The 25,900-nt window shown below is 37.4% G+C and overlaps 1 protein-coding gene across 1 annotated transcript in view; it reads left to right on the forward strand.

Moving 5' to 3' along the window:
* The first annotated feature begins 4,418 nt into the window (after positions 1–4,418).
* Positions 4,419–25,900, forward strand: part of LOC105998735 (vomeronasal type-2 receptor 116-like) — a 46,516-nt gene continuing 25,034 nt past the window's right edge. The window contains exons 1-6 of the mRNA XM_013033526.1: positions 4,419–4,516; positions 18,085–18,373; positions 19,377–20,183; positions 23,471–23,698; positions 24,780–24,903; positions 25,104–25,897. Of these exons, the coding sequence (XP_012888980.1) occupies positions 4,419–4,516; positions 18,085–18,373; positions 19,377–20,183; positions 23,471–23,698; positions 24,780–24,903; positions 25,104–25,897 (2,340 nt within the window). The remainder of the gene's footprint in view (positions 4,517–18,084; positions 18,374–19,376; positions 20,184–23,470; positions 23,699–24,779; positions 24,904–25,103; positions 25,898–25,900) is intronic.

Raw genomic sequence — 25,900 nt, forward strand, 5'->3', positions numbered from 1 at the left:
GAAACCCTACAGATCAATCTCTAGTGAAAAATACAAGGGGATTTAATTCTGGAAGGTCACAATGAATTGCTGTCCACTTCTACTGAGATATCTGTCTTTTAACACCTTGGTATTTAGCGGAGAGCAGTCTCTCTTCACTCATATTGAAGTGGACGTGACCCCTGGACAAATCATGGACATTGACCAATGATGGAAAATTGTCATTTTATTCAGCTGACTGCCTGGGGCTGGCTAAATTAGGGAGTGAGCAGCCCCAAAATCAAATAGCTCAGGATTTATAAAAGTGGTTTACAGGGGGATTTTGCAAGCAAGCTTTTTTACAGAAGCTAATATGCAGTTAGTTTTACCCTAGTCAAAGGTTTACAGTCATTTAGTCATATCCTGTTTTCTCAGCTGCAAGCTATAAATCATTATGAAAACAGAACTTAATGGGGAGGGGAACGGGAATAACAAAATATTGAAACAAGGACACAGGATGACCCATTGCAACAACGGTACCTACAAAACAGTAAACTGGAAATGAACTATCTTTGACAGGGGACAAAGGTGGGAGGTGGGTGGTGGGAAGTGAGGGAGGTGGGGAGGTTAGGGATAGTGGGAGAAAAACAAAAGAGGGAATAACAATTCTCCACAAGAAATGTACTCATTAACTTACTCATGTACCTGTATCCCCTCTGTACAGAATCTTTACAATAAAAATTAATAACAAACAAAAGAAAGCCACGGTTTAAAAGTTATGTGATGGTAAAGATTTTAAATAAAGTTCCTCTGTAGCAGTTTCACAAGTCTGTCAATTTGTTCCTCTGAGTTTAATATTAACTACTGCAGCTCAGTTTTTTGCTATTGGGGACTTTCCGGTCAAGTTTGTAGATGACCATAGAATGAGATAGTTTTATTAACCCATAAGTTCCCCATTTCAATATTAGACTTGTAATAATAAGACATTGAAGACACAGTTATAGAAAATATATCTCCTGATCTTACAGGTCACTCCTACATGTTTGTCTGTGTATCTTTTCTGTTTATCTTTTTTATCCTCCACTATCATTTCTAATGTGTACTTGATTGTGCCTAGTTTAATGTTAAAATATATTTGAATATTTTTGAATATATTGAATAATTTGTTAGGGTGCTTATATAGACACATTGTCATAGAATGCAGCTGATGGATATTTCTTAGTTACTTACACATATGAAGAGGTATTGGCAATAGTCAGGGAAGTCTGTTCTTAATATCCTATAATACAGTTTAGTAAAATGTTATGCATGGGATAGGTTAAAGATCATAATATTTTATCCATGAAATCTGTACTGCAATTAGATGTCAGTGATTAAGAGAATTTGACTCAACTATAAAAATCATACATATTATTGAAATTATTTTTTGCAATTTAGTACTTATGTCTTGGAAGCTGGTTATTTTATTTCCTGAATATCATGTACTTTGATCAGAGTCACTCAATCTATTTATTACCATTTATTATGCCTGTTTCAAAATTCTTTTCTTGTGCCTATGTCTTTAATTTCCTATTGTATTTTTTTCTCATACACTTACAGGAGAAATTATGGTTCATGTATATCCATGCTACTAGCCTAATTTGATTAACTATGATCTCAATCTTTATTGTTGAAGAAGTTCAACTTTATATGTGTTTGTGTTTATGCATACATGTGTGTATCTATCTATATGTACATCTGTCTCTTTTTTTTGTCGGTTACGGGGCCTGAACTCTGGGCCTAGGCCCTGTCCCCCAGCTCTTCAGCTGTAGACCAGAGCTCTACCACCTGAGCCTACTTCCGGCTTTTTCTGCTTATGTGGTGCTGAGGAATCGAACCAAGGGCCTCATGTATGCAAGGCAAGCACTGTACCACTGAGCCACCTTCCCAGCCCCTCTATATCTATCTCTATATCTATTTTTATATCTGTATCCCTATTCCTTATCTTTTCATTTGTTGTTGGGTATCTAGGCTGATTCTATAAATTGTTTATTGTTTGTGTATTATGACAAACACCTGAGCTTGACATTGGTTTGTGTCTAGACCCTTAAAAAGACAAAACTATATACTTTAAAAAGTTGCACTATTAGCCAGATATCGGTGGCTCATTGTAATCCTAGTTACTCAAGAGACTGAGATCTGAGGATTGCTCAAAGCCAGCCTGGGCAAGAAAGTCCGTGAGACTCTTATCTCCAATAAACCACTAGAAAACTGGAAGTGGCCCTGTGGCTCAATTGGTAGAGTGCTCACCTTGAGCTGAAGAGCACACGAACAGTGCCCAAGCTCAGAGGTCAAGCCCCATGACCAACCAAAAATACTGCAGTATAATGGTAAAATGTGACAAATTGTTCTATTAAGAGACTGAATTTGTAAACAAAACTTTAGTAGTTCAGAAAAGAAGAGCAAGAATTGCCAAATGGAATTACATCATTTTACAAACCTTTGGCACAACAAAGTAAAGCAGTACACAGACTATTGATGATCTGCAGAAATTGCCAGTAATATATCTGGCAAGTGATTCATAACCAGAACATACAGGAAGCTCAGAAACTAAACTCCTAAAGAATCAACAAGCCAATTAGCAAACTGGCCAATGAACTTAAAGATACTACTCAAAGCAAGAAGAACATATAGCAAAGAAACATCCTTGGCCAAAAAAATGCAATGCCAGGTGACATTGAATTTTATATCATCCCAGTCAGAAGGTCATTATTAAGATCACAACAAATTCTGGTGAAAATTCCCACTATGCATTGGAATGTATTTTCAAGCAACCACTATGGGAAATCAGTATGCAGATTCCCCAAGAAACTACAGATTTATACAGTAATGATTTTCTTAAGACACTATGCTGAAAATGAACTACACAGCTTATGATCTGGAATGGGATGGAAAAACTGGGAGACAGTGAAGGAAGGGGTACTAATATTCTAAAAGAAATGCACTGTTTACTTAATTTATATAGCTGTAGCCCCTCTGTACATTGCCTTTATAATAAAAGTAAGAAATTTAAAAAAGACTATAAATTTATGATATGATCCAGTGCTATGATCTTGTGAGGCTGATTGGAAATAATTGTATTTACATATGAACATGTCTAAAGACCTCTGTATAACTAACATACACTACTAAAATTTTAAGAAGGGATAAATCCTACATATTGCAAATGTACACGTATACAAATATATATAAATGTATAAGAAATCAATTTTTCTAATTATTCCATTTTACTTTTAAGAGCCATATGAGAGTTAAAATATATTTTGTTTAGTCCTTAATGCATTGTGTGACTACTATTTAGTGAAGCCATGTTCAAGTGTGTCCAACACCACAGACTTGTACACAGTGTGTTTACTGCCCTGAAATATCTCTGTTCTCCAGCACCACGGATGTCTGCATAAGATTTGGTTCTAATATATGTTTCTCCGTATAATATACAGAGTTGGTTTTGATATGGATTTAGGTTTGTGAAAAACAGAGAAGGACTTCCTCCATACCTGTACATGTACCTCTTCAGAGAAAACCATAAATAGAGAAATACAATGTTTTGGATCTATCAGTGCATCATGAAAATGTCTTGATTCATGTTAGCAAGTTCACTTCAAATTGCCTCTTTGAAAGTCCACATTCAAAATGCAAAGGTGCAACTCAACTTTTTCATTGACATTGAGTTACTGACATGTTATTGATGGTTTCATCAGTATGATTTATTCCACAGGTGCAGTGTGGAGGTTTCTACATATGGACTAGTTATTGAATCCTGTCTAGATCAACCAGCAGTGGTGTGTGGCTATTATGGACAATGGTTATGTGAAGCTTCCTCTGTGTTTGATGCACTAACTTTGGTTGATTGACATCTTACTGGTTGGACTTTTCTGGCCATCTCATCATGCACCTGACATGGCATCTTCTGATACAATCCAGTTCCAGCATCCCAAATGAGTTTTGTGCACAAAATTTCTTGACACAGATGTGGGACCATATGTGTCAAGGAGAACTTCATCCCTGGGGCCTCACTATCTGTGGTCTTAGATGAAATCATAGCACCTGGGTTGGAGAACAGGATCTGCAAACATATTTTCCATCTTGTGTTTTTCTCCTGGATTCAGGGCCTCAGATGCAGAGCCCCAGGCTGAGGGTTTTACACATCTCTCCTGGGCCCTTGTCAAGGATGTGATGAAAAAAGGTAGGTTAGAGTGTCTAACTCTGTCCATAAAGACCCATATGAACATATGCACACAAACAGAAGATACATGTATATACATATCTGACATGGTAGTCTCCACTTGCAGTGAGAATTCCAGCTTGGAGATGCTTCAGTGATGTTTCCTTTGGCTTTTCTAATCATTTTCCAGCTTCCTCCATTGGTCAGTGTCTTGGGTGGAGCCAACTGTTTTTCTAGAATGAAACAGAGAGCACATATGGATGGAGATGTGGTGATTGCTGGGTTTTTCCCTCTTTACACTTTGGGAAGAGACCATAGTGTCAGTGATACTTCTAAGCAAGAAGAGAACACACAGTAAGTACCTCATTGTTTGATTTCCATTTACTGTTTTTTCTAGGATGGTCAATGGCTTAGGGAACTGTGGGTGTACACCTCAGTATTCTCTGTATCATGTACCCTGAGCACTACTGCACTAGAAATATATTATTTAGATGATCATTATTGTTGCCATCGTCATGTTTTTAAATAGTTTTACAAGGAAGTTGCTGTTTATGAACATATCTTGCTTGATGTCATCCCTTTCATCATTTTCACTCATTCCTCCCCTCTAAAATCTTTCCCTTACTCTTCTTAATTTTGCATAATATATCTTGGATCCTTAGCCTCTATCACTTTCTTTCACCAGTTTTCAAATGCTGGTATGCAGAGTAGCCAGATGTAGCTGCACACACTTGGAGGCACACATGGCACGACTAAGAATTACTCTCTTCCCCACCCGAGGAAATCTGAACTATTGAAGGATCTGAACCTTGCTTCTTCCTGTCACTCCTAGATACTTGCTTTTCTTAAACTCCAGTATTTTTCTATTTTCACTTGACTTTCCTTTTCCTGATGTTCCTAATTATATTAGAATGATTTCATTACTGCTCTTCTATAAACACATTAGATCTTATGGTTCCAGTTGCTGGATGGTTTTTAGGTATTTGAAGATACAAAGAGTTGTTGGTAATCAGGAAGTAAAATGTATGGATGTTGCAGGTTAAAGATAGTAATAAGTCATCTAAGAAGTTTGCCATAAATGGACCACTGCAATTAAGTGTCAGAGGGTGAAAATTATGACTCAACTCTACACTCACAGATGTGATGGTAATGATTTTCAGTTGTTATTACAGTTACTTGTGTTGTGCAAGCTAGTTCATTACTGTTTATTGATATTGCATGTCTCATAGTTTGATTATAGTCACCCCCTCTACTTACAATGATTTATTATGCATCCTTCCACATCCTGTTTACCTTCATATATCTCTAATTTTCTCTCCATTTTCACTTGTTGTTCTTCTACATTACATATAGGAAAGAAAATATGGTACTTGTACTCATGATACTTGCTTAATTTAGTTAAAAAGATTAGCACAATTTCCATGTATTTTCTTACAATTGTGATTTCATCCTATGGTTCAAGAAAACTCATTTCTATTTAATCTATAACACTTGGGCACCCAGGGTGATTCCATAGTTGGATATTGTTGGTCAACAATAACAAACATGTATACAAATGCATCTGTGTACAAATTTGAGATTGACATTTTGGGCTATACATCCACATGTGGTATTGTATCAAATGTCCACTGTATTCAATTTCCTGATGAACCTTTATTATTTATCACTTATTGTCCCAAATCAATCTCCATAAGTTTCAATACTTCAGTTTACACACATGTGCCTATTTTGTCAATCTCCACCATCCTTCCTTCATCCTTTTGGTTGAATTGGTGCTCTTCTCAGTGAGCAGTCATCTCAGAAGCTTTCAATACTCATTATTATTCAAGGAAGAGTAATCAGACGAGTATCAACATCACCAAGTTAAGCAATAAAAGAAATGTTAGGGCTGGGATGGTGGCTCAGTGATAGAGTGTTTGCCTTGCGTGCATGAGGCCCTGAGTTCGATTCCTCAGCACCACATAAGCAGAAAAAAAAGTAGTAGTGCACTAGCCTTGAGCTGAAAAGCTGAGGGACAGCAGCCAGGCCCAGAGTCCAGGCCCATGACCGACTAGAATATTACTATGCTAAATTATGACTTCACAATTCAGCAAAGGAGAAAATGTTAAACAACAAAAATAAAGGCTATGGAAAAGATAAAAAGAAGAGCATGTAATGTAGGAAACAGCCAAAAGGGCTCATGGTGTAATCATGGCTGTTGTAATCTACAAAAATGGACAACTTTCAAAGTGAAAGTTCTTCATATGGTTTCCCTTTAGGATATGTTTAGTTCAACAGTGGAAATGTAATTTACCTGGGAAAATTTATTACGTGTTCCTAAATGGTACACATTTACTCTCCCTTCCTCATCTGGAAGAGGCACAATGATGTCATTAAGCTACCAAGCATCTCTTTTGGATGGTGGTGAATTTCCTAATAACCATTATGGTAAAGCTAGGGCCAGAGGTAAAGAAAAGGTCAACTATCATAGAGTCCAGGGTCATATAATTTCATAGCTAAAAGGTGTGATTGAAATCCAGGTCCTCTAGCTAATGACCTCACTGCTGTCCAACTTGTAGTTCCTGATGCTCACAGGTCAAGAGAAAAACTCAAAAGAGATGGAAAATGGTAGAAAGGGATCTTTAGCCTTCTTCATCAGGGATGTGATCTTCCTATAAGAAACACAGATGGAGTCAAGTGCTGGCGGCTCATGCCTGTAATCCTAGCTACTCAGGAGGCTGAGTTGTGAGGATCATGGTTCAAAGGTACCAAGGACAGGAAAGTCCATGATATTCCTATCTCCAATAAAATACTGCCCCCCAAAAGCCAAATTGTGGCTCAAGTAGTAGAGCCTTGAGCAAAAGAAGTTCAGGGACATAGCCCTTATTTCAAGAATAAGGATCAGTAGCAGGAAGAGAGGAATAATTAAAGAAAGACAGAAAAAAGAGAGAAATAGTGAAAGAAGAAAGGAAGAGAGAAAGACGTAGAAAAAGAAAGAAGAAAACAGAAAGCAAGAAAACAAGGAATTAAGCAAGGAAGGTAGAGACAGAAAGAAAACTCCTCACTTCTTCTTAACTTGATTATCCAGTTTGCTGCTCTGATCCTGAGTTTATGACATTAAAACAATATCCTGAGATTCTACTGCCCTGTATATGCTATCTTAAGATTTTTATATACATTTTTATGTAGTCTTTATAACAACTTGCCAGTTACATCTTTGATTCAATTTTACTAATGAATACACAGCTCAAAAAGAACAAGTAATTTGCTCAAGTGAAGAAACCCCATAGGCAGTACTACTGGGCAAAGTTGAAGAGACAGAAGTCTATGATTTGTGTATTGTGTTTTCCTCTTACAAAGATACTTTAAGTATCTTTAAAGTATCTTACCAAGTATCTTACAAAGATACTTTAAGTATCTCACCATTCTCTCTCTCTCTCTCTAGAACACTTGTCTATAACATTTTCACTTCTTTCTCTGGGATCAATTTCTCTGAAGTGAAATCAACTTATCCTGGGAATCAGTTTGCCTCCTATGTGGGCCAAAGGAAGGTTGTAGGTAGCCATTGACTGTAAACTCTAATTGACTACAGCATCCCAGGAGATACTCAATTGTGAACATCCACAAAAAGAAAATGGCCTTTATATGGCTGCCAACAATGTCTATGGGATCCAGTGTTTGCTACCTTTACTTGAAACAACAAAATGATGAATCCTTTTCTTTAAATGAAACGGACCATAGTCACATACTTCTCTTGTTGCTCTTTCCTGTCCCTCTTGCTTAGGGACATGCTTTCTCTCTTGAATGGAGAGGTTCAAAGGGGGCCTCTTCAACTCTGACACTATTGATATATGGAGCAGGAAAATTCTTTGGGGAGTCAGAAAGAGGTCATCCGTACTGTATTGTTAGAAACTACTAGTTTCCAGAAGCCATGCCACTTTCCTAACCATGAAATCAACACTGAACTCAGTTAATAACCCCTGGTCTCACTGGACATGGGTGGTTCATGTCTATATCCTTAGCTACTCAGAAGGTTGAGATCTGAGGATCCTATTTCAAAACAAGCCCAGGCAGGAAAGTCTGTGAGGCTATTATCTTCAGTTTTGATCACCCCAAAGCCAGAAGTGGAGATGTGGCTCAAGTGGTAGCATGCTAGCTTTGAGTGAAAAAGCTAAGGAACATTTACCAGGCCCTGAGTTTAAGACCCACTACTGGCACAAAAGAAAAAAAGAAAAATAAAGCTTTATCTTGGTCAAGCTTAGCTAGAAAGACTGTGGGGGGAATAAACATGGTATCACTGTGCACTCTTGAAGTTATTTAGTGGAAACTGCCATCTTTGCTCCTCCCACATAATTCTCCATGTGTTCTCTCAGAAGAATAAAACATTTCTAGAGAATTTTTGAAGAAATGGCAATTGACATGAAAAAATTAAAGTACTCTTAGATGCAAAGAGTCCATTTTTTAAAAGAGTGGGCTTGTATGTTTATATGTCTGTTTAAATTAATCTTAACAGAATAATTTATAGAACTGAGAAAATAGCATTTTGCATTTCTACTTATAGGCTATTGTTGATGTAAATAAATCAGAAAATAAAACTTACAGATGGGCAGATTAGCTTCTTTTCTCAAAAATTGTACTTAGTACCAATACACAAGTCATGGCTATTTTTGTAAGAAAAATGAGAAATGAACTATCTGTAGATACTACATTTCTGTTTGAGTTTTGAGAACCTTTTAATTCTACAGAGTTTTACTTTATTCCTAAATTGGAATAAAGTTAAAATATGAAGAATAGCTGTCTACCGTTGCAATATTAATATCATTTTAGGTATGTTTGATTTTGTCACCCTTTAAAAATTAAATTCTGGCTAGAGTCAGTTATGCAAAAAGTTTGAAAGTAACATCTTTCTTTGGCTATCAGATTTGTCTGTGACAAATCTAAGCAAATGTCTCCATCAATAAGAGTAAAATTTGAAGTAATGGAATACATAAACCAGAGGGGTCATTTCATATTCTTTAAATTTCAAGTGTTTGTGGCTCACACATGTAATCATAGCTACTCAGAAGGCTGAAATCTGGTGACTGCAGTGCAAAACTTCCCAGGCAGGAAACTCTGTGAGACTCTTATCTCCAATTAACCAGCAAAAAGCTGGAAGTGAACCTATGACTCAAGTGGTGGAGTACTGACCTTTAGCAAAAAAGGTCAGGAACAGCACACAGGCCCTGAGTTCAAGCCTCAGGACCAGTAATAAACAAACGAAAGTATAGGTACACTATTGTAATATTTTGAAATTATCAGATGAAGGCAACATATGAGAATATAAATATGCATGTACCTATGGATTGCCAGTCTGTTCTCTGATGCTAGAACAGAACTCTGTACTAGTAATTTGTAATTTTTTTGTCAGTAGTGGGGCTTGAACCCTGAGCCTGGGCGCTGTCCCTCAGCTCTTCAGCTCAAGGCAAGCACTCTACCACTTGAGCCACAGCACCACTTTGGGTTTTCTGGTGGTTTATTGAAGATAAGAGTCTCACAGACTTTCCTGCCCTGGCTAGCTTTGAACTGTGATCCTCAGATCTGTCTCTTCAGTAGCTAGGATTTTTACAGGAGTGAGCTACTGGTGCCTGGCTTAGTAATTTGTAATTGAAGTAATTTGTAATTGAAGTTCAAAGTCAGTTGAAGTTTTAAAAAGTCAACAAGACTTCACTCTCAATTATACAGAAAAATGCTGGGCTGGAGGTTTGCCTCAGGTGGTTGAATACCAATCAAATAAGTAAGCTGAGCAAATCAAGTCCTGAGTTCTAAATAAGAAGAGTAAGAAATACTATTGGCATTGACTTCCCTTCTCCCACTTGCACTACATTTTCCTTTCTTCTAGATTTAAACATACCCTTTCTTTCCCTCTACCCCTCCTTATTCATTCCTTTCTTAGTTGGTCTCTCAACATTGATATTTCCAGGAATTTGTTCTCAGCCACCACCATCAGCTCATCCATCTTTCATAAAGCCAATACAACTCTCAGCCTCTAGCCAGACCTCTCTCAAATCTAGATCTCCTAACTTCTTGGGGGAAATGTCACTCCCTTCTCCAAAACATGAATCATATATTTTTCCTACAAGAAAATGAGGAAAGTCTCCATGTTAGCAACTGTGGCTGATGGCATTGTATGTCTACTATCCAGTTCTTCCACCACTTTTGACTGTGTCCCACAAGTTACCTGATGGAAGACTTGTTTGGGAGACGTGTATAACTGTGCTATAGTATACAGACACAGACATAGTATCTATAAGTTATAGATACTATATGTAGATATCTATATATACTATATAGATATACATATCTATGCTACAGATATCTTTATATAATATCTATATAGAATATATAGTATATCTACACATATACATATCATGGATCTCTCTATATAGTACATACTAGATATACATATATGCTATATCTATACTATATATAGTATATAGTATATCTCTGTATATAATATAGAGTTATATTACATATATATATATATACTATATCTATGTGGATACCACAGTATTGATATAAATACTATATAGTTCTATAACATACCATAGGCACTATACACATACAGTATCTATCTATATATAGATCTCTATATACATCTTTATAGAGACATATATAGATACTGTATACAATATATGCATACTATGTAGACAGGTAGATCTTATATATAGTATCAATACTAAGTATCAATTCTATAGATTTAGTATATAATGTACTTACAAACTTACCTAGGAATTTAACACATTGTTTTATCACTGAACTCATTTGGATAAATTATTAAATAATTTCAACGGTTTAGTTTTAGGGTTTTTGTTTTGTAAAGGAGATGTGCTAAAGTTTGAGTTCAAGACCTCACACATGCTAGGTAAATATTTTAACCACTAAGTTGTATCCATAGCTTAATTTTATTCACTTTCATGTGGTTGAATAAAGACCTTCCAAAGGCAAGGACATCCACACCTAAGGACATTGTGAATATGGCATCCTAACAGCAGAGGACACTTCATCTATGATGAAGTTAAAGATACTGAGGTGATGGATTGTCCAGGTGGGCCCAATGTAATCACAAGAGTTCTAAGTAGCCTAGGAGATGGAATTACCTCAAAGAATGTTCTGCTGGCTTTGACAATGACAAAAGGGACCACAAACTAAAGCATGTGAAGTAGTTTCTGAGATGGAGTTGTCCTGGGAACAGATTCTCCCCTGAAGACTCCAGAAGGAAAGTTTAAGTGAATAGACTTGGGTTGGTTAAAGCCACTATGTGTACGATAATTCTTATAGTAGCAATAGGCAATCGATACCTGTAACTCATTGGAAATATAAATGATGTGTGGCTTAATTCATCATATCATGTTTCTGTAACCCAGCACTTCTTTGATATGTTCTCTTTGTCACTCCATTACTCACTTATGCTAGCTCTCCTCTGCTCCAAGGTTATCTATAGCAACACAGGTGGATGGAGCAAATATGTTCTCTTTGTCACTCCATTACTCACTTATGCTAGCTCTCCTCTGCTCCAAGGTTATCTATAGCAACACAGGTGGATGGAGCAAAGCCCTAATATCTGCCTTGCTTCCATATTCTCTCATTTCTAGTCCCATCAGCACAGGCCACCATCCCATAATAGCTTCTCTTTCAATTAAGTGTATCTACCTCTGCTGCTGTAACATTTTCTAGTTTTCTATTTTTGTCCTCTTCCTGACTGTTTCCTCTATTTTGGGTGCATTTTATTTTTATTCCTCTTGTTATCACTTTCAAAGAACAAGGTGCTAAATTACCCTCATTTTTCTACCTTATAGTGGTCTCAATGCTTATGACTTGGAATTCCTGTCTTCATTATGGAATAGGATGATGTTGGGCATAAAAAGTGACTAGGGGCTGGAAATGATAGTGAACACATGTAATTCAGAAGGCAGAGGATCACAAGGTAGGGATCCTGAAAATGTGTGAGACTTTCTCTGAAAAATAAATTAAATGCAATAGGACTGGAGACATGAGTAGAGCACCTTTTTAGGCCCAGAGTGCAGTCCTAAGTATTGAGGAGGAAAGAGTGAATAGATGCATAGTAATATCTTTAACAACTCAGTCCAATTCTGACACCACTCACAGGTAGCCCAGACCGAAGGATAAGGGCTTGTACTACAAGACACCCACTGTCAATCTGAAACTTTCCACAAGCTGTGCATCAGGATGAAAAATTCACTAGAATAACACATACAAATCAGAAAGCACTTCACTTTCTGTCATAGGTTTATTATAAAGAACAAAAATCAGGACTGAACCTGGTGACTATGCCTGTAATCTCAACTACTGTAATCATGAAGATTGTAATTTAAGTACAGCCAAGGCAAAATGTTAGTGAAATTCGATCTCAAGTAATAAGTAAGGCATGTTGGCATTCATTTGTAGTCTCAGACATGCTGAGGGCATAGATAGGATTGTTCTTTGAGGCTACTCTTAGGCAAAAATACAAGACTCTCTCAGAAAAGTGCCTAAAGGGAGAAAAGAGCTGGTGGTGGGGTTCATTGTTCAAGTCGTAGAGGGATTGCCTAGCAAGCATGAGGCACTGAATTCTACTCTTAGTACTGCCAATAAAGGAGAAGGACAAAAATGGAAATGGAATAGGAGAGAGGGAGAATGGGGAAGGAGGTGGCTGAAGTGTGAAGAAGCAAGAAGGGGAAGAGGAGGGAGATAGGGACAGAGGAAGGAAAGGAAGAAGAGAAAGAAGGAAGATAGGAAGGGAGATAGGGAAGGAGGAGAAAAAGAGAGAAGGAAGAAGGAAGGAAGATAGGTTGGTATATGTTTCTTACTTACCGACAATTATTGGAACAGCCAAATGGGAGAGGAGGAGGGGCAAAGTATGGTGGGAGCTTCAGAACTCCAAGAACTTATGTGTGTTGACTTTTCTCAGAGACTCCACTAACATATCTTGGCTTAGAAGTTTTAGGGAAATTTTATGATGTAGGCATGATTAAGTAAATTGGTGGCAATTGGCAATAGAATGTAATATCCATCCTCTCTGCCTTGTAAGTCAAGAAGCTAGGGCTGAAAGTTTCAAACTTCTGATCAAAGCATGGTCTAACTAAAGTCATATAGGGACCTGCTAAGAGTTGAAACACTAGAACAAAAGGAGTAAGCCAGGTGTCTGTAATCCTAGCTATTCAAGAGGCTGAGAGCTGAGGATCATGGTTTGGAGACAGCCTGGGCAGTAAAATCTGTGAGACTCTTATCTCCAAATAAATTATTCAGAAAAAGCCAGAAGTGGACTGCAACTCAAGGGGTTGATTGGTGGCTTTGAGCACAAATAGGCTCAGGGACAGTGTGGAGTCCCATAGTTCAAGCCCAGAACTGGCAAAAAGGGCTTCTGTCACCTTTATCACTTGAAAAGTACCTTAAGGTTAGGAGCCTTTTGCCAGGAATTAAGGACAGAGGCCAATGAATGTCCTCTTAAGCCATTATCAAGGAAAACATCTCACCTTCACAGAGTAATCCACACAGTAACTTTGGAAGGTTAAACCAGTTAATAACTTTATCACTATTTTGCAGATGGGAATGTTTCCTAAAATGCTAGGATTTAGTTGAAGGGAAATTCAATCTCCTGCTCTCACTCTTGATCAGAAAGCTATCTTATTATGTATATGATTCAGACATCATTTCAAAGAATCAAGGGACTGTCTGGTAGTTCAATACAGAAATTTGGCAGCACAGAGAAGACTAAAGTAGTACTGTTTCCTCCCAGCCTAGGGGCTGCCTAGTGCCACTATCTAAAATGGGTTTTCTAGCTGGGTGTTGGAGAGTCATGCCTACATTCCTAACTATTCAGGGGGCTGAGATCTGAAGATCACAGTTTGAAGTCAGTTAGGGCAGTAAAGCCCATGAGACTCTTGCCTCCAATGAATCTGCCGAAAGCTAGTAATGATGCTATGGCTCAAGAGTGCTAGTCTTGAGCACAAAAGCTCAGAGATAGTACCCAAGCCCAAGGTTCAAGTACTAGGACCAGAAAAAATTGAAAAAAAGAAAAAGAAGAAGAGGGGCTGGGAAGATAGCTCAGTGATAGAGCCCTTGCCTTGCATGCATGAGGCCCTGGGTTTGATTCCTCAGCACCACATAAGCAAAAAGAAAAAAGCTGGAAGTGGTGTTTTGGCTCAAATGTTGGCGCATTAGCCTTGAGCTGAAGAGCTGAGGGACAGCGCCCAGGCCCAGAGTTCAGGCCCCATGACCGGAATCCCCCCCCCAAAAAAAAAGAAAAAAGAAAAAGAAAAAGAGATTTTGGTAGTCTGTTTCCATTTACAATTTCTTGAATTTTGACTTGACCCATTTGTGGCTTAAAATCATTCTTTTAAATTTTTGTATGTGCAGATTTTCACACTTTTACTATTATTGTCTAGTTTTACTACAACATAGTCGTAATGTATAGTAAAGAAAATTTCAGTATTTTGAGAGTGTTTTGGGGTCATCTTCCTTGATCTCTCTGGGAAATGTTCCATGTGTGATGAAGAGATGTTCTTTTTAGAAATTGGGTGAGATGTTTTATAGATGTGAGGCTCACTTGATCTAGGGTAAAATATCTCTCTGATCAATCCTTTTTCACTTTGTCTCTCTAGATACTCTTTAGCAATGGTTATACTAGCAATGGTTATACTAGGGGCTCTCTCTCCTTTCTGCTAACACTTCCTTCAGATAGTGAAGTGTTTGGATAATGAGTAAATATGCATTTAAAATTGCTAAGTCATTTTGCTGATTTGATTCTTTGGTCGTTGAGCTGAGATCTTTGTCACTTTTCATTGTGTTGAAAGTCTATTTGACATGATGTGTTAAGGATACTCCTGCTTTCTTTTAGTTTCCACTTGCACAGGGCCTCCCCTCCATACCTTGCAGTGTATGGGAGCTTTTGAAGGTGAAGTGGGGCCTTTGGAGGCAACATAGAGTTTTGTGTGTGTTCGTACGAGGGTTTGAAATCACAGCCTTGGTGTGGTTCCAGAGCTCTTATGCTCAAGGCTAGTGCCCTACCACTTGAGTCACAAATCCACTTCCAGATTTTTGTGCTTAACTGGAGATAAGTTTCATAGACTTTTTCTGCCCAGGCTGGTTTGGAATCACAATTCTCATAACTCAGCCTCTTGAGCATCTAGGAGTACAGGCATAAGCCACAGGTGCTTGGTTTCAGTCCCAGATCTTTTAAATTGAGAATTTTATGCAGTTTTGATCCTAGTCATTGTTGACAAATGATTTATTAGTTCCATTATGTAATGTGTGCTATAGTTTCACTGATGATTCTTCTATGTTTTCTCTCTTGCAGACTCAGTGGTTAATAAGTGAGTTTTTGTTTAAGATTGGGATTCAAACTTTGTATTTGATACTTTCACTCACTGGCAGGTGCCCTACTACATGATCTCTGTCCTTTGATTTCTTGGTTATTATTTTTCTTTGTCTATTATGGGCTTTAATTTGTGGTTAATAGAAGGCTTAAATTATACTTGATTACAGCAAAGTATTTTACAGTGAAAGCACTATCCATGATAAGGATGAGAAGCAAACAAAAGAACAAGAAAAAAATGTATCCACAAGAAAGAAGGCAGGCTACGATTAAAATTAAGTAAATGTAAAGAAATGTCATAGTGAAATTTCTTCATACAATTAAACTAGTAAATATACACAAATGAAAACTTACTGCATTGTTGTCCTTATCATTTCAAGTACTGTATATTTGATTTCACATTTTTATATATTAAGTATTGGAAGTAGGTTAACATTTTCCATCTTCTAAGAAATATGTATATGATTTAGCTAGCACATTTATATGTTGGAACATTCTTATCCTGTTTGTATAGTTATCCTTACCAGTAAGTTTGATATTCCTGTATATTTTTTCCATATTAATGATTCCTTTCAGTAGAACAATTTCCTTTGACATATCTTCTAGAGTATCTGCTAGAGGAATATTCTCTTAACTTTACAGGTTTGGGAACATTCTTACCTGTCCTTAACTTGTACAGAACATCTTTGCTAGATGCCTTATACTTTGTGAATAACTTATATTTTTTACCTTCAGAATTATATAGATATCATTCCTGTCCTCCTAGACTGTGTGGATTCTACTGAGAAGTCAACTTTTAAGGAAATAGGGGTATACTTACCTGTTTTTCCCACTGCAGACTTGAGTATCTTCTCTATACTCCTGTATATTTCACTTGTCAGAACATAGCTAACCAGATAAACAGAAAGCCCACAGAATGAGAGAAAATCTTTCCTAGCTATGTATCAGACAAGAGCCTCATACCTAAATTATACTTAGAGCTCAAAAAACTAACCCTGCAAACATAAACCCTCAAAAACTCAAAAACCCAATCAACAAATTGGCTAAAGAGTTAAATGGAGACTTCTCAGAGGAAGAAGTAAGAATGGACAATAGACATATAAAGAAGCATCAACATCTCTAGCTATAAAAGAAATGCAAATCAAAACAACCTCACTCCAGTTAGATTTGCCATTACAGGAAAACTTAAAATAACTAAGGCTGGCAGGATGTGGCCAAAAGGACACTCTGTTACATTGCTGGGGGGAATGTAAACTTGTTCAACACGCTGGAAAGCAGTATGGAGGTTCCTTAAAAGATTAAACATAGAGCTTCACTATGACCCAGCAATCCCACTGCTGGGCACTTATGCAATGGACCAAAAACCAAAAGCCAGCAGCACAAACATGGTCATTGCATCATTGTTTACCATAGCCAAGATAAAGAATCAAAGCACATGTCTCTCTGTTGATGAACGTATCAAGAAAATGTGAAATATATACAAATTCTACTCATCCATCAGAAAGAATGATATTATACCATTCATAAGGAAATGGAAAGATTTGGGAAAATTCTATTAAGTGAAGTAAGCCAATTTTGAAACTTTATTAGGGATTAGCATACATCACTGATATAAAACTTTTCTATTGTGAAAATTCCACACATGCATATAGGAAATGCTGGACAAATTCACTCCCTCATTAGTATTACAATTCCCCCTCTATCATTCCTTTTTTAAAAATAGTGTGCATTGAGTTTCATTATGTTGTCTACTTGTGTATATGACAGAGACAGACAGACACCCCCACACACAGAGAGAGACAAAGAGACAGAGAGAGAATAGAGACTTTAATCCTCTTTACTTTCTGTATCCTTTCTTTTTCAATATCTCGATGTACATATTTTGGAAAGAGAGTAGTGATCATCAAGACATTTCCCACAACTGCATTTTACCATGTCACCATGGGAATTGTGGGACAGATATTTTAGCACAAGTCTTTATGACAATTTTCTCTCCATCCTGTAGTTGGAAGTTCCTTTCTTCACGGTTAGTTTCTTGAAGTTTAGTGAAGTGAAACTTCATATGGGAAACTACTTTCTGTTGCATTTTAAAGCATCTTATTTACTCTGTTGCATAAATTATAACTAAAGCCTCTCTCCTGATATTTTGAGTTTTTTGTTCTGGTAGCTATCTCAGAAAGAGCTGTTCAAAGTGATGGGTTTCTGAAGAGAGCTGTAGGATCCTCCTCAAATGAACCTATAACCGGACACATAACCATGTAACATACTAGGTGGCTGAAAAACAAAGATTTGTCACACATATGGAGCTAGTTTTTCTAAGATCAAGGCAAAAAATATTTTGTGTCTCATGATAGCCTATTCCGTGTTTAATGAAGACCAAACTTTTTGGTATATTGCATATAAAAGAGAAAAATCATAGTTTCTGAGAATTCATGTGGACACCACATTACCATTCCATGCCAAAGAGGGTAATTTTTGTTAACACATTTATGTTTTAAAGAAACAAACATTAAACTCATCAAAATTATTGCATTGACTTGAAGATAAAGTTGGAATTACTTCTGATGAATTTTTCATATCTATGGTGCAGATTTGTCTTCAAGAACTACCAGTTTGTCTTGGCCTTGGCTTTTGCCGTTGAAGAAATCAACAAGAACCCCAATCTTTTACATAACATAACTCTGGGATTTGATATCTATAATGTGGATTTCAAAGCTTGGTCAACACTCAAGAATCCCTTTGTCTGGCTTTCTGGGCAGTACAAGATCCCTAATTACACCTGCATGAGAGAAATTAACTCTGTAGCAGTACTCACAGGAATATCAGCAATAACATCAGCCCAGATTGGGACATTGCTGGAAATCTACAGGTTTCCACAGGTGAGAATGGTAGGGATGAAGATGTGGAAAGATGTCTACTTTGGTGCTTTTTCAAGTGATAATAAGAGATAAGTTATCAAAATCTATAAAGTTTTATAATATCAAAGGTTAAATATACAAAAATATCTGACTATCCATTGGTTAAGAGAGGATGGAGAAGTTGGAGCAGACAAGGAAATTGCCAGGGACTGAAAGCTTGTTGTATAGAAAGCAATCAGAAAGTAGGAAATGACTTTTAAAAAGTGAAAATTGAAAGAAGTTAAACCTAAACAAAAAAGTGAAATTATCTGGATGCTGATGGCTCACATCTGTAATCCTAGCTATGGAAGACGATGAGATCTGCATCTTGTGCTTTTACATGCCCCTCAGCAGGAAAGTGTATGAGACTTATCTCTAATTAACTAAAAGCTGGAAATGGACGTGTGGCACCAAGTTATAGAAGCTAGTGTTGAGAAGGGATATGGGTCAGGGCCTGAGTTCAAGGCTTAGTTTCTGTAAAACAAAAAAATGAAGGTATTTTGTGAATGGAATCAGGAGCAGAAAGAAAAAATGGTCAGGTTTTCTCTAATAATTGGAAGTTAGATTTAAAATATAAGCAGGAAATATGAAATAAATAGGAAATCCCATAGACAGCCACAAGTATGTATACACTGAAGAATGGTGTACCGAATCATGTAAGTGCTCTGATCAAATGAACAGGAGGAAGCTGAAACAAGGATATCCTGGTAATAGTAGAAGTATAAAGGAATGATGTGGGGGATAGAGGAATGAAGAGCGGACTGATGTAAAATAAAGTTGTAATGTTCAACTATGTATGTAAAATAAAGCCCGGAAATGGGTATGGTTGATACAGATGGGAAATCAAATTTAAAATTTGGTTTCCAAAACAAAAAAGGAAAGAAAACATCTCCTTCCATCATTTAAACCTCTTCCTTAATATACAGACTAAGATTGTGAAGGATGGCAATACTCTTACAGACTCTCCAATTTTATTTCCCTTTAGATTACTTTTGGGCCTTTAGATCCTGTGCTGAGTGAACAAAGCAAGTTTCCTTCTCTCTATCAGATAGCCCCAAAGGACACATCACTAGCCATTGCCATGGTCTCCTTGATGCTTCATTTCAGCTGGAACTGGGTGGGGCTGTTGATCTCACTAGATGAAAGTGGTTTGTGGATAATTCCAGAATTGAGGGAAGAGATGGCCAAGAACAGAGTCTGTGTAGCCTTTGAGCATGTGGTTTCAAGCAATCTGCTGGCACAAGCACTAAACTTCATGATAATCCATAGCCAGATTACTAGATCATCAGCAAATGTATTCATCATTTATGGTGATCATGAATACCTACTAAACTTAACACTGTATTTTGGGCAATTTTTAATGACAGGCAAGGTTTGGCTTATGACTTCACAGAGTGATTTAACCATCAGTAGAAGATCTTTTATCTTAGGCTCATTCCATGTCCCTCTCATGTTCTCACACCACCATTCAGACATTTCTTGGTTTAAGAACTATGTCAGGGAAGTTAATCCTTCCAAATACCCAGAAGACTTTTACCTTGCTAGGCTGTGGGTTCTCTCTTTTAATTGCTCCCATTCTGAGTCTGACTGTGTAACATGGGAGAACTGTCCCCAGGATGCCTCCTTGGAATGGCTGCCTGGACACATTTTTGACATGGCCATGTCTGAAGAGAGTTATAATATATACAATGCTGTGTATGCTGTGGCCCATGCCCTTCACAAGATGCTTCTTCATCAAACAGAGATGCCACTGATGGGAAATGGGAAAGGGATGGTGCTTTCCCCTGTACAGGTAAGGTATTCTTGTTTGGAATTGACACATCCAAAACAAAGTGAATCCAAATATGTTCTAATTTTTAAAAATCCCAAGAGAATTTTTTTTAAATGTTCCTGATGTTTTTTCAGATCTCTCTTCATATCTTCTTCAAGAAAAACATGCTACTGGAAAGGGGGAAATGTACTTAATGTTCCCATATTGTTTTTCTGTTACAAATGACCTCAGTCAACTCACAGCTAATGCTTTCAAACATCTAAATCTATCCGTTCTAATGAATTTCTTAAATATCAAAGGATTATCTTCATGTACCTAAGTAATTAAATAATTTTGTTTTCAGAAAATAACTTGAGGGATAAGTGGGGCTGGAAATATGAGAGTAAATGATGTAAGGGGAGAAATTGATCAAGATGCATTGTGTTCCTAAACTGAATTACTGAATGGAAATCATTTTGCACAATACTAAATAAAAAATTTCTTCTTCAGAGAAATCTCTCTTTAATTCTTCAGCCCACTTATTAATTGGATGGTTGTTTCTTTAAGGATTTGTTTTTGCGGGATTTAAATTTTTGAGTTCTAAGTATATTTTATTTTTTACTTTTTTTTTTTGTTGGTCATGGGTCTTGAACTCTGGGCTAGGGTGCTGTCCCTGAGCTCTTCAGCTCGAGGAGAACATACTACCACTTGCTCCACAGTGCCACTTCTGGTTTTCTGAGTGGTTTATTGGAGATAAGAGTCTTATTGAGTTTCCTGCCTGGGCTGGCTCTGAACTGGGATCCTCAGATCTTAGCCTATTGAGAAGCTAGGATGACAGGCATGAACCACCAGCTTATGTTATACTTAACGTATTGATATTTTAGATAAGAGGCCCTTGTCTGTTGTATAGCTAGTGAAGATCTTCTCATAGTTTGTGGGCATTCTATTGATCTTGCTAGCTATGTCCTTTGCTTTGCAGAAGGTCTACAGTTTCATGCAATCCCTTTTGTCCAACCTTTCTTTGATTTGTTGAGTTTCTGGGTCTCTATTAAGAAATTTTGGCCTTTGCCAAGGAGCCCTAGAATTTCTCCTATTCCTTCCTGTATTATTTTCAGGGTGTCTGCTTATACTTCGAAGTCTTTGATGCATTTGGAATTGATTCTGGTGTCGGGTGATATAGAAGGATCTAATTTTAGTTTTCTACAGGTATTTACACAGTTTTTCCTGCACCATTTACTGAAGAGACTACCTTTCTTCCATTCTATTTTTTTGCCTACTTATCAAAGATTAGGTGGTTCTAAATCAGTGGGTTCATTTCTGGATCTTCAGTTCTGTTCCATTGGACTTCAGATCTATTCTTGTGCCAGTAACAAGCTGTTTTGATTACTATGGCTTTGTAATAGTTTAATGTCTGGGATTGTTATTCCTCCAGCACTGTTCTTTCTGCTAAGCATTATTTTTGTTATTTGGGGTCTTTATTGTGCCATATAAATTTTTGGATTGATTCTTCTATTTCATTGAAGGATGAGGTTGGGATATTGATGGGTATTGCATTGAATTTGTAGATAGCCTTTGGCAGAATTGCCAGTTTCATAATATTAATCCTCCCTTTCCAGGAGCCTGGGAGATTTTTCCACTTGCTTAGTTTTGTTTTAATTTCCCTTTTTGGTTTTAAAAGTTTTCATCATAGAGGTCTTTCACTTCTTTACTTAAGTTTATTCTGAGAGATTTCTCTGAAGAGGAAATATGAATGGCCAGTAAACACATGAAGAAATCTCAACTTCTCTGGCCATTAAAGAAATGCAAATCAAAACAACATGGAGATTCCACCTCACCCTAGTTAGAATGACTATAATCAAAAAATCTAATTATGATAGGTGCTGGAGAGGATGTGGACAGTAGGGAACCCTACTGTATTGTTGGAGGGAGTGTAAACTTGTTCAGCCTCTTTGGAAAGCAGTATGGAGGTTCCTCAAAAAAAGCCGCATAGACCTCCCCTATGGTCTGGCAATCCCACTTTGGGGCATTTACCCAAGCGATCACAAACAAGGCCACACTAAAACTACCAGCACAACTATGTTTATTGCCACATTTTTCACCATAGCTAAGATATGGAACGAACCTAGATGCCCCACAGTAGATTAGTGGATCAACAAAATGTGGTACATATATACAATGGAATTGTATGCCTCCATCAGAAATAATGATACCGCCTCATTTGTTAGGAAATGGAAAAATTTGGAGAAAATCATATTCAGTGAAGTTACTCGGTCCCAAATAAATTTAGGTCCCATGGTTTCCCTTATTTGCAATAATTAGTATACATATAGGATAATCTTATCAGATGAGCTGAAAAGCTCAAAAAGCATGTAAAATGAATATATACGATGATGTTAAGTGAAAAGAATCCCAAGATATGGACACAAGAGTTCTGTTTTTATTGTTATTGTTTTAAATATACCATGTGTTTTTATTTTTTGTTGTTTTTGTTGTTTCTTTTGTATGTTCTTTCCCCTATGACTTATCCTGCTTTCACTGTACTTGATCTTGATACCCTGAATCTTGTATAATATACATATTTCTAATCTGGGGAGGAGAAGGAGAATAACAAAACACTGAAACAAGGATACAGGATGACCCATTGAGACAAGGATACGTACAGGACAGTATAGTGGAAAGGAACTTTACAACTTAGGGCCATGAGGTTGGGCTATGGGATAGGTGTGTGGGATGTGAGGGGAAGGAAGGGATAGTGGGACAACAACAAGGAAGAGAAGGAGTAAAAATGATCCACAAGTAATGTGCTCATTGCCTTACTCATGTATCTTTAAAACCTTTGTACATTTTAACAATAAAATAATTTTTTAAAATTAATGTATTATTTCCATGCATGAAATCTCTCTCTCTAACTAAAAAAATGGGGTTGTTTAATTCCACTTTCCTTACTACTAATTTCGCCAGCTGCATGTTCTTAGATATTCATTAGAGTTGGTTTATTTCCACTTTAGGTACTAATAATTTAGCCAACTGGAAGTTCCCAGATATTCAAAACACAGGCAGTTCTGCTAACCAGTAGCTACACAGCATAGAATTATCTCATTCATGGTTATTTACATGGAGCTGGTTTGCCTTTAAAAGAGGCTTTGTGAGTGAGTAATATTCAGAAACATTATTTCAGTCCTCTGTACATTTTTGTTTTGTTTTACTTCATGTAGTGTGTCAATTCAGAATTATGAAGTAGGTATTAAAGACAATGAGGGTCATTGTAGAATTTAGGTTTTCTGTCTTAATGCTTGGATTCACTTCATCGTAAGATGCATCTATTTTAGCTGCACCCTTTTCTGAAAAAGATCCAATTTCATAACCCTGCTGGAGACAAAGTGATTTTGAATGAGAAAGAGAAATTAGATACAGACTATGACATTGTGAACAATTGGAATTTTCCAGAAGGCCTTGAATTTAAGGTGAAAGTAGGACTATTTTCTCCATATGCTCCACATGGTCATCAACTGTCAATATCTGAAGATATGATAGAGTGGACCATAGGAACTACTGAGGTGAGTTGGACCTAACTACAATGATTTTAACTTCATGGAAGCAAAATAATCCCTATGTTTTAAGCCCCTCTATTCTCATTAATTATCCAAGCATTGGATAATTATTACCATCTAGAGGAATTTTCTTATTTGTTGTCTCTAGGATGGAAAAGGAATATATGAATCCTAGGTTTTTAAACTTTATTGTAATTGGTAAAAATACAAATGACATGTTATAGTAGTTTTCTAATATGCTGACAAAATTCCGGGTTCATTTTTCTCCACACTGTAGTTGTTTTAGTCTAGGCTTACTTGATCTGTAATTTATGCATCAGGGTAACAGGAATCAGAAATATTTTTTTCTGTGTCAGAAGATTTTTACTTCTTGGTAATTGGAAAGCAGAGAGGAAGAAATATGGGTTTCACATAACCTTATGTAGGTGATGTCCATATTTAAGGAATACTTTGACAGCTTCAGTGAGGGTTTTCATATTTTATGAATCAGTGGAAGTGAATTTACCAGGCACCATGCTCATTACCAGGCTCATGCTTGTAACCTTAGCTGCTCAAGAGGCTGAGATCTGAGTACTGCAGTTTGGAGTCAGATGGGGCAAGGCAGTTATGAGATTCTTCTCTTCAATTAACCACAAAAAATTAGAAATGAGCTGTGGTCTCAATTGGTATAGCATTAGCATTGATTATGTAAACTAAGGGACAGTGCCCTGGACTAGAGTTCCATCCCCAAGACCAGCATGCATATGCATCTCTGCGCACACCCATGTGCATGCGTACACACAAACACACACTTCCCCACACACCGAATTTAAGAAGTTCCTTAGTGTTAGCCATCAATGACTATCTTAATATTATGTTCACCTCTTAAAGATTGAACACTTTACTATGGTACCTGGGACTGCAGATGAAGAGTATAGCACATAAGTTTTGGGGATAATGACATAAGGAAATTGTAACTATCCATTCAACTGATTGGCTTTATGTTTATAGAAAGTGGTTTAATGGTCCAATTTCTAAGAAAATTTAATGATTTTGGTGTGCTAGGTTAAAGTTTGAACAGTTACAACACATATATGATTTTCCTCAGATTCCTCACTCAGTTTGCAGTGAGAGTTGTGGTTCTGGATTCAGGAAATCCTCTCAGGAGGAAAAGGCTGCCTGTTGCTTTGACTGTATCCCTTGCCCAGAAAATGAGATTTCTAATGGGACAGGTAAGTCCATTACTTAAGTAGAAATTCTCTGTAATGCTCTCTGATTAACCCAAGTGAAAAGAAATCAAGATTGCAGAGTCAAAGCTGCCTTTCCTTCAAAAACCCTCACATGTTTTATCTCTAAGCAGGGAGATTCGAATTTTCATTGAAGAAAGTGCATTATTGAAAGGGGACTAATGATTATTTGTCTTCCTTTCCAGATATGGAGCAGTGTGTGAAGTGTCCAGATCATCTATATGCCAACTCAGAGAGAAACCAGTGCGTCCATAGGGCTGAAAGTTTCCTGGCTCATGGAGAACCCTTGGGCCTAGTCCTGGCCTGCATGGCTCTCTGCTTGTCTACTCTCACTGCTCTAATTCTTGGGGTTTTTGTGAAATACCAAGACACTCCCATTGTCAAGGCCAATAACCGGGCTCTAAGCTACATCCTGCTCATCTCCCTCATTTTCTGTTTCTTTTGTTCCTTGCTCTTTATTGGTCGTCCAAACATGGTCACCTGCATCCTGCAGCAGATCGCATTTGCAGTTGTGTTCACTGTGGCTGTTTCTACAGTGCTGGCCAAAACAGTGACCGTGGTTCTTGCCTTCAAGGCCACTTCTCCAGGGAGAATGATGAAGTGGCTGCTGGTATCTGGGGCTCCTAAGTTCATCATCCCTATCTGTACTTTGATCCAAGTGAGTCTCTGTGGACTCTGGCTGGGAACCTCTCCTCCTTTTATTGACACAGATGCATACTCTGAACATGGCAATGTCATCATCCTGTGCAACAAGGGCTCTTTCACTGCCTTCTACTGTGTCCTGGGATACCTGGGAACCCTGGCCATGGCCAGCTTCACTGTGGCTTTTCTGGCCAGGAACCTGCCTGACACCTTCAATGAAGCCAAGTTCCTGACCTTCAGCATGCTGGTGTTCTGCAGTGTCTGGATCACCTTCCTGCCTGTCTACCACAGTGCCAAAGGGAAGGTCATGGTAGCTGTGGAGGTCTTCTGCATCTTGGCT

The sequence above is a fragment of the Dipodomys ordii genome, unplaced genomic scaffold (assembly GCF_000151885.1).
Source record: "Dipodomys ordii isolate 6190 unplaced genomic scaffold, Dord_2.0 Scaffold171, whole genome shotgun sequence".
In the NCBI taxonomy this organism is placed as follows: domain Eukaryota; kingdom Metazoa; phylum Chordata; class Mammalia; order Rodentia; family Heteromyidae; genus Dipodomys; species Dipodomys ordii.